At 45.1% G+C, this 15,724-nt stretch overlaps 1 protein-coding gene across 1 annotated transcript in view; it reads right to left on the bottom strand.

The window, feature by feature from the left end:
* The window catches only part of GADL1 (glutamate decarboxylase like 1), a 689,547-nt gene that overhangs the window by 147,348 nt on the left and 526,475 nt on the right, over window positions 1–15,724 (bottom strand). The window contains exon 13 of the mRNA XM_069648800.1: window positions 2,217–2,268. Within this exon, the coding sequence (XP_069504901.1) occupies window positions 2,217–2,268 (52 nt within the window). The remainder of the gene's footprint in view (window positions 1–2,216; window positions 2,269–15,724) is intronic.

Consider the following 15,724-nt stretch of genomic DNA (forward strand, 5'->3'; position numbering starts at 1 on the left):
TGTAGTGCCGGGATAACCTCGGGTGATAGTGTACTCTATAAGTATCTGTTAACATAACATAACATAACATAACATAACATAACATAACATGAAAAGCTGTGTGATCAAAGTAATGTGTACATGTTAAGATCATTTGGCTTTTCTTAACAATCTAACAACTGTCCAGTTGCAAAAAGATAGCCTCCCACCAAAACGTGCTTGACATCTGTCAGCCAAAGTGGAGGTGTTTTGTGGGAACAGCCTGATTATTTTCAAGGCACCATGTTCCGGAACTTTCTTTATTCCATCTGCACATACAGACAACACGCAGGGCATGAGGCGCGCATCTGTTATGCACCTTGCCTCTTTGGATGGAAGCTGGCAGCCTTCACATTTTGACTCCAGGTTGTAGCACTGTCACATAGCTCTCAACCATTTCTGTCACAAAGGCGGGTGAACACACCCGATTTTGTTTTTGGCGGGTGAGAGCCCATTGACATGAATGGGCGTGCCCGAGGCTTGGTGGGTGAGTCAGCTCTTTACAAGGCGGGTGACACCCGCCAGAAGCGTGTGAGTTGAGAGCTATGACTGTCCCATAAAAACACACCATGGTGCTAGGTAACGAAATGCTTATGGAAAAGTACTTGATGTACAGCTGAGTTTGCGGCTGGTCTTTCGAGATCTGGTCTTCTTTAAATGAGTGGCTATTGGCCTGTAAATGTTTATCCCGTTTGATTGTTGATCGCCGAGAGATTACACGAAATGGTCCCATATTGAGTAAAGACGCATAAGTTACTCCAATCAATAGGCTAGAGTTTTCATTGGTTCCCATGTCATCAGGAATAACTTTACACAGTCCTGATTTGATAGATACTAAGTCACAGCGTGCACTGATGACACTTTGGCACTTGGCAGCTCTGTTGGCATACACTTTCCCAGACATAAATCATTTTCCTGATTAGAATTTCCATTAATGATAGCTGTATGGCCAGGCCAAAGCGCCAGTGTCTCTATGTCTCTTGCTTCTGCAGGAACATGATGATACAGGCATGAGAGCATGGAGACTTTAAAGTTGTTTACAAATAGATGAGCCTCTTGATGATAAATGCTGTCTATGTTTATATTTTGCCAAACTTGAGACGCACATGAAGAAACGTTACATTTTGGGGAATCTTGAACCTAAACAGCAGATTAGCATGAAAGGGTGAAAAGAGATGACAAAAACAAGGGTCCTCGTTGGGGTGGGAGGCGCACACACCTGTCGTACTGCACTCCTAGAACAAATATGAAATGGTGCGAATTCCGCCTGCCTCAGCTCTCTGGTGGTGAATACAGAACTGATTCCACTCCAAATATCTTTGATTGGCGAATGAAGCTGCGCGGGTGTATTTCAGCAATCAGGGCAACATGGCGTACAGTGTACTCTGATTGGCCTGGAAAGCCATGCTTTTAGGCTAATCGATGGTCCAAACCCTTCAACTGCTTTACACCACCTTCAACTCTATCTGCCAACATCTGCCAGATAAAGAAAAGCACAATGCCTAGACTTACATCCCAGTATATGGAGCGGAATTCCAGAAGGATTCTGCAATATTTCATGTTTATTCGAAACATTTTGTGCACTCCTATATTTGTAGGCGTTCCAGTGGCATTTGGTCTGCATGGGTCTGCAACCTGTGGCTCTCTAGATGTGTTTGGACTCTGGCTCCTTTGATCCCTTATCATTGATTATGTTGGGAAAGGCTGATTGGAGCTGTAGTCCAAAACACCTGGAGAGCCAAACGGTGTGGATCCCTCAGGCGTCTCTTACTTTTTACCATTAATATATTTGAATAGACTGCGTGTCCTACTACGGGTAGGACACATTGAGTTTACAAACACCACTCCATTGTAAATTGCTTCTGGCTGCATTTTGTTTCCAAGCTAGTGTGTCAACTTGGGGAGCTTTGCACTCAGTAGATCACAATAGTCTATAAGAAAGGGAGTTGTTGCGCAAAGCAGGTGGGTGCCCTGAGAGAGTGTTGATGAACTGGACAGATGCATGGATCACAAAATTCGCAATCCACTATAGCTATCTACGTGGTGATGACGTGAACCTATTTATAGGCACCACATCACCATTTATATTTAATCAGGAATGCATTCATTTTCGACATACAATGGACCATTCCTTAGGATTTGTCCTGGAGAATCCAGCCACGGTTACTTTTGTGCCCTGTTGGAATTGGATCACTCACCTCCAAGAGAAGCTGGAACCCTTCCCGTTTCTTGATTTCACCCACCAGGTACCTAAAAGTAAAAAAAATAAAAAATAACCAGCGTTTACTAGAATATAGGAGAACTAGACACATGCTGTTGGTGACTTGATTGCTAAGGCATGAAAGCCCAGCTGCAACCCGGTGACACCAAATTACATTTAAATGATATTTAAGTAATGTAATCAAGTAATGGCATATTCATCCAGTAGCCAACATTCACGTGAATCGCAGAAGCAGTGAAATAGATATAGCGTGACCTTTCACCTTTCAATGATATCACAGGAAGTGACATCACAGATGTTTTGTCAACATCAATGTTTGCATTGTTTGTACGCTTATTAAGGAACACTCTCTGAAAATCGTAAAGCAGTTTTTAAAGCTGCATAAAGTTTTTATGTTATACGTTTTTTCAATTAAGATTTTTTTAAGAGTAATCTTTTATATACTTAATGCATTTATAATAAACTTATTTTTTTATTTAACATTTATTAACAATATCAGGAAGCGTTATTTAACATGCATTTCATGCATGTATAATTTGCGGAAAATGTTTCTATTTAGCCTGTGGACTGATGAAAGAGGCTGACTAAAGGTAGTCTTGAACATTAAACGACAACGCTACTGCCAAGAGCATTGGCTATGCCTGAAGATTTAATCTGAACCAGGACGGAGCCCCAGAAGTGTAAACAAACCCAGGAGATATCAGAGGTTGATTTTCTGAATGGCTACTCATTATGTCTCATGATATTTTGGACTTCAACTCCCATCATCCATAACCAGTGTATTCAGTGATGAAGGACCATTGGGATTGTAGTCTATAGCAAATGCAGGGCCACATAATGAGTAGCCCCTGTGAACGATAATGGTTATAGATATATTAGCACACGTGATATATTAGCACACGTGTTAATAAACAATGCTTGATACACTGCACAAAACCAAGCTATGAAAGCCTGAAAGGTAAACGTATGCATATTTTGAACAGATCACAATGCCAAAATGTCATGGGGTAGCAAGCAGAGCACAGCGGTTGCAGGCGGCAAAATTTGGTTTTCAATTGAAGTGCGAGTTACTGCCAAATGACGCCAGTGTCCACATCACGTACAATACAGAAATAAAATACATGGCAAAGTGCAAATAGCACCAGGGCAGCTGGTGATGCCAATCCGGTCCCTTGATTTGCAGGTTGAAACCGCTGATCTCAGCCTGCATTCCATGCCTCCCCCGCCCTGGCCCGCCATCTTCTCCCCACCCTCTGTTCCCTTTTTTTATATATACAAAACCCCCCCTCCCAGGCCTAAATTACCTGATTGTGGCGCCACCCGCCGAATCTGCTGCTTCTAGCCCTCTACCTTTGCTGGCTGCAACAGAAAGGGAAGAGGGGCCCCATAAGGAACCACACCTTCCATCTCCGTGGGGGCCATCTTGGAACAGTTTTTGTCATGAATGAACGGGTCGTCATGAGGCATCTTGTTAATTCATAGAAAGACCCTGCTATCAGCACCCTGGGATACCTCTTTGGCAACCCAGGGTGCTAATGGCATTAGTAACCCGTTCCACTTGCTATGCCGGGGGGTAATGTCCCGATGCCCTCGTTAAACTTCCTTGCTTTGTTCGGGCCTTTAACTTGGGCTGCCGGGCTATTACCCACCAGTATATAGATGGTGGAACGGGTTACTAACGCCATATTATATATAATGATGAGAGCACTTTTGGGAAGAACAACTTACATTAGCTAAGAGTATGATACTGCTTCAGGATATGGATAACTGTAAAATACTTATGCGGTTACACACTATGCCACGGCCAAAGGAATGACTTATCAAAAACAGCATGCAGACCTTGAGCAGGTGCATAGAATATTCAACCACATGGAAACACGTTGGAAAGCATAGCAGTGCATGGGATGGACATGCCTAGTCACACAGGATAATAATATATTAATAAGAAATTGAGCAAAGTAGGAATCATATCGAGGTAAACCGTATATGTATGTATATTTAAGGGGTCATTATCAATCTGACAGAATGGCAAAGCCAGTTGAAAAGCAAGGCCCAAACACGTTTATACATTGCTATACTGCAGTGTTAGATTTTTAAAGGTTTTGCAGGCGGAGTGGGAGGTGGGAGGGGTTATACGTGTCTGCCTCTCGCTTACCAAAATGCGTGCATGTCCTCTACATTTTACATTAGCATTTGATTTTCATGATGGTCGAACAGAAATTAGTAACACTTTTACAGATGGTGGACGCATTGCCCGGAAGGGTGTCTATACAATAGTACAAAAATGAGAAGAGTTTGGGGGTCATATTAAAGTATATGATAATTGAATGCAGAGGACCATCAAAGCTTGGATTTAAGTGTTTCCTATCCCCTGCATGCAATTTTCAACACTCACAAAAGATTGCAATCCTGCAAATGATTGTAATCATGAAAAGTACATGAAGGGGAAATTGCCTTTACTCTTCACTTTTACTCTGGCTTTGTGAGAAATAAAATGCTGTCAGCAAATTACATTTTGCAGGCAGCGTTTTAAAATTAATTCCTATGAAATCTTTCTTGTCTTTTACCAGGTGAAAATGCAAGCCATGTACCATGGGAATCCTTTAGCTTCGCACCTGCATGAAAATCACATCCAAGCTTAAAACCGTGCAAAATTCCAAGATAGAGGAGGAACGCACATCACAGATTCACATTACTCTTTCCTACTATCAGACTGCTACTGAGCAACAAGGCCATTGATAGCTTTGAAGCCTTGGCGGAGGAACTTGAAACGGGAATGGTTGTGCATGGAGAGGCAACCAGCATGTTGTCGTAGAAGTGGGCAGGTGTTTTAAGCACGAAGGTGGAGATTAGAGTTGGAAATAGATGAATTTTTGGAATGTCGGGAAAGTTAATGCAGAGGCAGTGAATTTGATGAGTTGTTGCAGCCAGAGGTCTCTATGTTTGAATTCATGGCTGTACGCCATGGGCAAGGGGGCAGGAAGGTCAGGGGGCAAATAGATAGGAGAGGGGAGAGTAGAGATGGTATTGGAAGCTGGGAGAAAGATGACTTTCATGTTGAAGAGTTCAGCATGAGGAAGGGGAGAGCTATCCAGTGATGAATTACAGTGAGAAATATGGTAATCAGTTTGAAGATGGCTGGGGTGAAGGAGATAAAGGAGAAAAACAATATGCAAGTGTCATTAGCAAAAAGGTGATAGTGGAATCCAAAGGAGAAGAAAAGTCTTTGGAGGACAGAGGTATACAGGGTGAAGAGCAGAGGTCCCAGGACTGATCCTTTGGGGATGCCCACAGGGAAAGGGGTGGGGTCAGAGGTCTCCGAGTTCTGAGAGATTTTAAAGAATGGACCTTCCAGGTAGGCGGCGATCTAGGCAAAGTCGGATTTGCAAATCCCAACGTCCTGGAGAGTGAGGAGAGAGAGTGGTTGACAGTGCCGAAAGCATCAGAAAGTTCCAAAGGACTGACTATAGAAGAGAGTTTACAGTGGTGAGCGTTAGAGAGAAAGTTGGACACATGCATGAGGGCAGTCTTAGTGGAGTGTTTACTACAGAAGCGAGATGGGACTGGATCTCCCTGGCCATTATCCTAAATGTAAATGTTGAACCCTGTGAAGACCACTCATTTCAGGATCTTTCAATAATGGGGAGGGAGGGAAACAGGACACTAGTTCCGCAAGACATTTGGGTCAGCGCAGGGTTGATTCACCACTAGTAGGACAGTAATAGATTTGAAGGCAATATTTACACCTTGCAAGTAGGGAGTAGAACTGAGGAGTAAAGGCAAATTTGCCTGGTATTACTCTCACTTTTGCACTCCGTCTTACAAAAGTTGAAAATTGCATGCAGTGGTGTAAATAACATGCAAGTGCTCATGCTGGTGTTCCCTTGCATGCCAGATCCTAAGTGGGCATGAAATTGCAACTGATGGGTTAGATGTTGGGGTTATTTACTTTTTAAAGAATATGTGAATAGAGCTGAATTCCTGTTCCTGCTAGTTTCATGAAGGAGACCATCAAGGCAAGCACTTCTAAGCTGGTGGTCCCTCTGCATGTCATTTTAAAAAATTACAAAGCATAGTACAAACCGAAGAGAAAAGAACAGGCAACATTGCCTTTAGTCTTCAGTTTCACTGTTGGCTTTGTAAAAAAGTTGACACTGCCGGCAGATCACACTTTGCTTGCAGCGTTTAGTAATGGATTCTTATCGAATCCACCTGCTCATTAGCAGGTGCTAATCTTAAGTGGATTTCTTAAGAATCCATTTGTTTTATGCCTGCCTGAAAATGTCATTCAGCTGTAAAACAATAGCCCTCAATATGAGTTTGCTGGTATCCCACTGGTATATACCAGCATACTGCACTTACCATCTCAGCCGCCTGATATCCCGGTATTAGCGGGATGTCACGGGAAGTGGAGTGCCAATAAGTTCCCATTCCCATGGAGTCCCGTAGGATTCCATCAAATGGGACTGACTCAATTACTGTCACCGGTATTACCTGTATTACCTTTGCCGGTAATTACGGCATTTCTTTGCCTGCAGGGGCTTGATCTACCAGCAGGTCAGGCCCACCAGCAGATCAGTGGCCCCCACTGTTAAACTTGAAATGTGCTGGTCTGGTAAAAATGCTGGCGATGGTATTACAAGCATTGTTTCTGGCATGTTTACCGGACCGGCACACTGGTAATGACCAGAGGAAAGCACAGCAGAACTCCACTTTGTGCCGTCCTATGCCTTGGCCAGGCACACGAGTCAGCAGGAGTGAAGAATGAAGGTTTTAAAATCATTATGCATTGCTTCTGCACTTTGAACGCTGCTCATTGTAAAATGACCAAAGAGTACAGACTATCGCTACCTGCAAGACGGGCAAAACGCGATCTGGGGGTAGCTTTCAACAGAAGCGCCTCCATGTGGCTTAAATGCGTGCATCCATACCACAAAGCAGCTTCCTGTGTTTTCGCACCATACTGGAAGCAAATGGACTATTGTTCTGGTGGACCATCTTGTTACTGTCTACTGCGATCCGGCGTGTCACTCAAAAGACTCCAGGGAGTCGTCTAACACTTTAAGTGAACACTGTCAAGTGGCTACAGAGCGCCATGCAGTGCTTTACAAACATCAACATAAATACATATCTAACTGAGGATTTAACACACATTGGGCCTCATTACACGGACGGCGGTAAGGGTTAACGGTCACCGTTAATGGCAACGGTCACCGTTAACCCTTACCGCCGTACTACGAGGTCCCTTAGCGGGTTGGTGCTTTAACGCCTGCTTTTTGCAGGCGTTAAAAACCAACCCGCTAAGGGACCTCGGAGCTAATTACGGCACCGCAAAATTGCGGTGCCGTAATTAGCGCCTTCCCCATTCCCATAGAGCCCTATGGGGCAGAAATGGGAATGGGGAAGGGCAATGGCGGAAGGGGGATTTACCACCCCTCCAACCTTGGAATGGGGCGGTAAATCCCCTTTCCGCCAAGGCGGTGCCGGTAATTTACCGGCATGGTCCAGGGTGCTAATAGCACCCTGGATCACCGCCTTCCGTGTAATGAGGCCCATTATGTTAGTTCCTTTAGCACTACTTCCTACAGGCAACTTTGGGACATACGGATTGGTTTAATCATTCAAAATAGTTTAATAAAAAGTTATTTCCCTTAATGCGTTTCCCCTTTCTGTCCCTCTGCGTCTGTCTTTGTCTCTCTCTCTTTCTTTCTCTATCTATCTCTCTCTCTCTCTCTCTCTCTCTCTCCCTCACATACACACACACACACATACACCCCCCCCACACACACAAGCCTTCACATGGCATATGTTTTAAAAAATCAATGTAAATCCTCACAAAGAAAGAAACACACACACGCACACAAACTATGCACATGACTCCACACACACACACACACACACACACGTGGCTCTCCACATACATTCAGACACAAACACACATGCACACACAATGCTCTTGACTGTGCACAAACATACTCAGAGACGCACATTATGCACTTGACACTCTACACATACATGGACAAATACACACACTAGGACCTTGACTCTACATGAATACACACTCACAAACATATGCACTCTTTGTGCATGTCTCTTCTCACAAACATGGCTCTCCACACACATACTCACACAAGCATGCACACATTATGCACTTGACTCTACACACACACAGACACACACTATGCGCTTTATCCTCTACACATACATGGACAAATACACAAACTAGTTTCTTGATTCTACATGTATACACACACACATTCAAACACATATACACTCTTTGTGCATGTCTCTACTCATAAACACAGATCTCCAAACACATAAACACACAAGCATGCACACATTATGCACATGACTCAACACACACAAAGAGACTCACAGACACACACTATGCACTTGACAATCTACACATTCATGGACAAACACACAATCTATGTTTCTGACTCCACGCACACACAAACACAAACCCTTTCTCTCTCCACTCACCACATACACACATACACACAATTGACTTTCCACACGCACACAGTTAGCTCTCCACATACGTATAAACACATATATGCTCACACGATGCACTCGACTCTAGACTCACATGTACACTATCCACTTGACGCTCTACACACATATACACACTCACAGAAACAAACACTACGCTCTTGACCAGCTACATACACACACACACGCGCGCGCACATCAACTGCACTTGACCCAGCAGCAAACGATGCAGAAGTGCAGCAATTTACTCTGGCAGTTTTAAGCCACTTAGCCAAGAGAGAAGAGCTCTTTAGGAGCATAAGAGATTTGCAGAGAGAAATGGCTTGAAACTGAAGGAGACAGAGCTGCCATGCACTAATGACCACGCGTGGCAGGCCAGTTTACATTCCCCATGCACTTTCCACGGGCCTGAAAAATGGTTCTTCTGACAGTCTTGGAACTTAATGGCTTCGGCACTTTGATTCCCTTTTGATTATTTAATGGGGCACATCTGTGTTACATAAAATGATATATATTACAAATGGAATATTTATTTGTTCGGATCCCTTAGAAAGGCTATAAACAACTACACATGCGTGCACTTCGAAGGAATGAATTATTAAGTTAATGGGCAGATTACATTACTTGATGTGGAGAACAGAGCTGCCTTGACTACAGAGTGAAAGACCCAGACGGTGAGCACACTTGGCAGATGTAACCAGGAAGGGGCTTCTGCTCCTTATCCCTGGCATTGGTTTTAACAAGATAATGTTATCACATGGCAATTTCGGGCTCGCGTTGCCAACAATGGAATTTACAAACATAAAAGAACATGACCCAACATAAAAACAGGGAGAGGCAGGGACAGATGATGAGAATAGTGGAGGGAGGGAGAATATCATGCTGAGAAAAAGTGGGAAGCTCTGCAAACGGGGCAAGTTGCGAAAATAATGGTGGGGGAAACTTATTAGAATGCAGTCGATAAACTGGAAGTCGGGAACATGCCTGTTAGGACATTGCCACCAATCCTCATAATGTACTTGAGTACATATAAGGGCGTATAAGTGGTCTGCACACAGTCTGGGCCTTCTTGATTGGCACCCTATAGTACCCTTGCACTTTACCTCCTTCCTCTTCCTCCCAATATCTGCAGCTTTCCTTGCTTCCACCGCATGGAATGTGTTGATAAACAAACGGTGTTGTCCTCTAACATACGGTGCCATCACCTCTGCATTCGACCCTGCCATATCCTCCTACTTCACAAACCTCATCTCCCTGCGCAATCACTGCTGCAAACTTTCATCTACCCTCCAAGCTTTGCTTGCAACTCTCCAGCAAATATCCACCACCACCTCCCTTTCTGCTGATGACATTGCTCACTACTTCTTCTTTAAATTCTCTACAATTCCTAGTCCTATCCCAGTCCTACTCGCTCTCTCCCTCACCAACCCTCAGTTTGTCCACCACCTCTGCTCCTACCTATTCTACTCTCGACAACTTCTGCCCTACCTCTCCTATCAAATTAGCACCCATGCTTCTCAGGCCAACAGATGCTATGCTACTATTGTTCTTAATGACCCCTTTGGTCCCCAAATGGGCAAAGACTTAGCCACAATCACCTGCCATTAACCTCTCTTTCTCTGCTGTACGCTTCCCTGTCTCCTTCAAATCTGCAACGGTCCTACCCCCTATTAAAGAAACCCTCTACTGACCCAAATGTCCAGGTAAGCTATCATCCGATTTCGCTCCTTCAACATTATTCAAAGGTTTTTGTGCTGGTGTACTTCAGCCAGATGACATAATGGCCTTGCAGATCCACTTCAATCTCTATTCCATAGTAAACAGTCCGCCGAGACAGTATTCATACATGTCTCCAACTTTCTCTCAGATGCTCACTACTGCAACATCTCTTCTAAATTCATACTTCTGGACCTCTCCGATGCTTTCAGCACTGTCAACCACTCATCTGTCCTCCTCACTATCTAGGACAATTTATTTATTTGATTTGTATAGCGCACATACAACCGTGAGGCATTGAGGCACTGTTAAAAGTACATGTTCACACAATAGTTTTGTCAAACAATACAACAGGGTAACACAGGTACATGTTATCACAGTGGTATTGTCATACAGTGTAGAGTGTTGTAAATTAGGAGAAGAGCTGGTTTTGAGCACTTTGGGGAACACCCTGCCAGCTTTGGATTTCTTTACTTTGGGTAGGATTGGGTGATCAGGGTATATATTCTCTTTTTGGGATGTTAAGGGCTGCTCTAAGGGTGTTATTTTGGATGATTTGTAGTTTGTGGATGTTACCAGAGGAGGTGCTTACGACTATTGCATAGCAGTAATCAATCCTGCATCCGATGACTGTGGGGGCAACAGTTACGCAACAATTTTTAGAGAGGAAGGGTCTGGCCGCATTTAGGACCTTGGTGGCGTAAGCTGCTGAAGAGGCAATGGTGCTCACTTGTCTGGACATGGTGAGTGAGGTGTTGAGGTAAACCCCAAGAGTTTTTACTATAGCTGAGACTGGAATCGAGCAGTTGGTAATCTGGAAGGCAGTGTATTGGTTGTTAAGATTTTTTAGGGCACTCAGTGGGCTGACAATTACAATTTCAATTTTATCGCTGTTAAGGCATAGTTGATTGGCTGCCATCCAGGCCTGTATTGTGGAGTAGATGTCGTTGAGGGTGTCCGAGCCATCTGTATAGTGCCTGTAAGTGGATTTGGGTGTCGTCTGCATAGTTGTTGTAGGCTATGCCGAGTGAGTCCAGAGTACTGAAGAGGGGCCTGGTGAAGATGTTTTATAGAGTCAGGGAGATACATGACTGCAGCGGTACCCCACATGGGATGATGAGGCATTGGTGATCTCCGAGAATACCCTCATGACTCTTCCTTCCAGGAAGAATGCATTAAAGGCAGTGGCTGATGGGGAGAAGTTGGCAGAAGTGGTGAGGTGATGACAAAGGATTTAGTGGTTAAATGTGCAGATAAATCTAGGAGGAGCAGAGTTTCCCTCGTCCCTGATCTCGTCTAGCTAATTTTTCTAGGTCGAGAAGGGCAGATTTGGTGCCATGCCCGGGGGGGAGCTGGATTGCCACATTCCTGATATTTGGTTAGCCTTAAGGAACTGCTGAACTTGCAGGTAGGCTGACCGATCCAGTATTTTTAGTAAGAAGGGGACAGTGGTGATTGGCCTGTAGTTGGAGGGCTTAGCTGGGTCTAATGATGTTCTTTTTAGGGATGGGAGGTCCCAAGCTTCTTTGAGGCTGGCTGGAACAGTACTTTTTGTGGAACGAGGTGTTTATGAAGGCAGTGATGAAGGGGGCTAGTATTTCAGCAGAGTCTTTGACGAGGGATAATGGGCACATATCTCTTTTGCATTTTGAGGGTTTCAGGCTTTTAATTAAGTTTAGGACATCTGTTTCTGATAGGTCTCTAAAGTTAAACTGGGGGCGGAGGGATTGGGGTGGGCGCAATGCACCTGCCTATGCCTTTGGTTTCCTTGTGGAATATGGTTTGGTGCATAGTTTTCTTGTTCAGGGTGTCAATTCTATCTAGTAATGCTGTTTGGATGTCCGAGCACCAGGTTGCATTTTTAGTGAAGATAGATGGGGGTGAGGCTGGAGATACCAGTTCTCTAAAGATGGTAAAAATCTCCTTAGAGTCTGATTCGGCATTGCTGATTCTGGCCCTGAAGGAATTCGATGTAGCGGTGATTATTGCAGATGTTTAATGTTTGGAGATTTTGGTGAAGTCTTCCTTCAGGGTGTTAGTGGGACTCTTTAGCCAGGTTAGCTGGGCTTGTCGTTTCCAATTGCATAGTTCTAGAAGGTCGGGGGTTAACCAAGAGTTGGAGTGTCTGATGGCTTTGGTTTTATGTGGCACTAGGGGGGCAATGGTGTTTACTGCTTTTGAAAGGGTTGAGGTCTATATGTCCACTAATGACTTAGGGTCGGTGGTGAAAGGGGGCTTGAGGCATGGGGGGTCCAGCTGAGGCAAGATGTTATCTTTAGCAAGCTTCTGCAAGCTACCTGTGACTGCTGCTGGTAATGGATTGGGAACCGATTTGGATTTTTTGAGCTGTGGGATTGAGAAGTTGATAATGTGTTGGTCAGACCTCACAGTTGTGGTTAGCAATCCAGTCTAGTATGCGTCCTTTCACGTGGATGGGGTTGGTAACGCGCTGACTGAAGCCTAGAGTTTCAAGGACGTTGGTTAGCGAGTGGCTTGAGGGTCCTTAGGGTCATGAAGGCCCAAGTTTAGGTCTTCTAATAGGATACATTTGGAGGAGGCTTTAGTGTTATCCTGCAGGATATGGAGGAGGTTTTCCTCAAAATTCTGTGAAGGGCCAGGTGGGTGGTAGATGAGATGGATGGTGATGGTGCATGTGGGGGAAGGAAAGACCTTGACAGATATTAGGTCTATGTTGCCATCGATGGAGGTGTTGATCCGTCTGAATGGTAGTGAGTCTCAAGCTATCAGGGCGACAATGCCTCCTCTAGAGGTGGGTCTTTTGTTCCGGAAGATAGTATAGCCAGCGAGGATGGCTAGGGATAAGGTAGGGCCAGAAGCCCCATGAAGCCAAGTCTCAGATATGGCTAGTGCGTCAAGGTTGTGGTTGGTGATAAATCATTAATATCCTGCGCATGGGCGGGTAGGGAGCGAGCATTGATGAGGGCGCAAGTCAAGAGGGGCCGAATGGCTGTGATGGAGGTGGAAGGGTCTGTGGGTGTGCCCTCTTTTGGAGGGGGTTGGCAGGTTGCAAAGGTACGTAGCTGGTATCTTGGTGAGGGGGGTGGGATAGCTGTTATGTGGTGTGACCACTGCATTTTCCTGTAGGTGGGATATGGGAAGCATACCGTCATATGAGTGGGCAGAGGCATGAGGGAGTGTTGCGACTGTAAAAGCAAGGTCTCCATAGGTTGCATTCTTAACCGAAGGAATAATGGGCACAATACCAGAAACCGCAAAGAATGGCTTACATTTGTTGGAGCAACAATTGGAATCAATAATAGAGTGGAGGTTAATGAAACATTGTAGTTATAGAAAAATTTACTGCAGGAATTGGAGGGCAGCGGTGCACTTGCCTTGGCAATGATAGTTGTTGCAGGTGGGCTGAGGGTCACTATGTTAATCCTGGTTGTGGCAGCAGCTGTGTGCAACCTGAAGCAAAAGTTAACATTTTGTGTAACTTGTGGCAATGCTTTGGTTAGGCTGTTGCAGAATGGGTATCATAGTATATTGTTCCTGAATGTGATCCAGTGGGCGATAGTTTCCATGATGATAGTAGGCGGGGCGGGGAGTTGAGAGGCAGAAGGTGGGCCAGACTGTGGGTAAGTACTGTGACTCATGGGGAGGCTTTCGGCAGGATTTGCGAGTATGGGTGAGGAGGTTGCATGGTCAAAGATGCAGCACAGCATTGCTTTTGATCGTGTGGCCATGCCAATTGATCTTTCAGGGCCATGCTCCTTTGTCTGATACATGCTGGAATCTTTCTACATGCATGTGCAGCCATCAATGATGCTAGGGGAAGTAGTCCCATTGATGAAGCTGGCGTTCGGGGCATTGAGTGCTCACGCTTGCTGCGTCTTAGGCCGGGAGGGCAAGCTTCTTGCAGATCTCCTGTGGTGGCACTGAAGGCTTGTAACGTGCAGCCGATATCATGAAGCATGCAAGTTATTGGTCCCGTAGAGTACTTTACCATGTGCCAGGCGGCGTTGGAAAGGCTTTCTTTGGCTGTATCGGGTTGTAATGTTGAAGGAATAGAATCATGGGGTGCTTGCGTAGTTTGTTGCCGGCTTGAGGAATGTAGTAGGGGGGTGCCAGAGGGATGTTGGAGGAACAGTAGAGATGAATACAGCACATCTCTGGTGCAATAATTGACATTAGCATACCCAGCGGAATAATGTTGCAGGGAAAGTAGGGCTTACCTCCTTCAGTGGAAATGTTCATAAGTGCATGATGCGTAGCATGTGGAACTTCGTGCTGAGCGTGGCTGAGACCAGCAGAGACTGCTGGTGAAAGTCTTGTGTGTTCGCCTTCTGTGGGGGCTGGCTTCACCTGCCGGCGCAGGGGGTTGGAGGGTTCAGGTTGGATCACTAGTCAATCAGGGTACTGAAGGCCCAGAGCAGCCTGGGAGCCTGGTGTGCATCGAGGCATGTTGGCGGCCATCTAAGAAGGGCCGGGCGGGCCTCCAGACCCAGTGCTTCTTCCAGGGCAGATCGTGGTGCAGGTTTCCCTGTGAGGAAGGGGGACCTGTGTCGCAATGGCTTTTGCACATTTGCTCTCACCCAAATTGTCACCTACCCAGAAGGTCAATCCTTTTAAATCTCCTGGAACTCGCAAACCTCTGACCCTACCACACTCCCTATAGGCATCCCTGAAGGATCAGTCCTTGGACCTTTGCTCTTCTCCCTCCATTTCTCTACCCTAGGAACACGTATCCCATCTATTGGGATTCCCTATAACCTCTTTGCTGTTGAAACTCAAATCATTTTCTCCTTTCCTGCCTTCAATACAGTCATTTTGGAATGCATTACCAACTGTCTCAATGCAATTTGCCACTGGATGTCGTTCTGCTGGCTTATTTTGAACCTTCAAAAATGGAAGTCATCTTTCTCCTGGCTTCCAATGCCATCCCTAACCTCCCTTCTCCTATTTCCTTCCAGCCTAACCTTCTTTCTCCCTCAACCAAGGCTTGTTAGCTTGTGGCAATCTGTAATACAGACCGCCAATTGCAATAATTCATCTCTACTACTGCCTCTGATGCTCGTATTGACCTCCTCCAAAATTGTGTAAATATTTTGCTAACCACTCTAAGAAAACATTTATCTTCATCCTGGTGCTCAGCAAACTTGAATACTGCTCAAGACTACCCCTTGGCCATCCTCACTATTCCTTCCTCACTCTAAACTAAATCCTCAACTTTGTTATCCACACTCTCTAAAACCTACTCAGATACTCTCTCACCTTCTGTTTGTTCTCCATGGAAAACCACTCCCTTTTCAAATT

This window comes from Ambystoma mexicanum, chromosome 2q (assembly GCF_040938575.1).
Source record: "Ambystoma mexicanum isolate Mex_15411 chromosome 2q, UKY_AmexF1_1, whole genome shotgun sequence".
NCBI lineage: Eukaryota > Metazoa > Chordata > Amphibia > Caudata > Ambystomatidae > Ambystoma > Ambystoma mexicanum.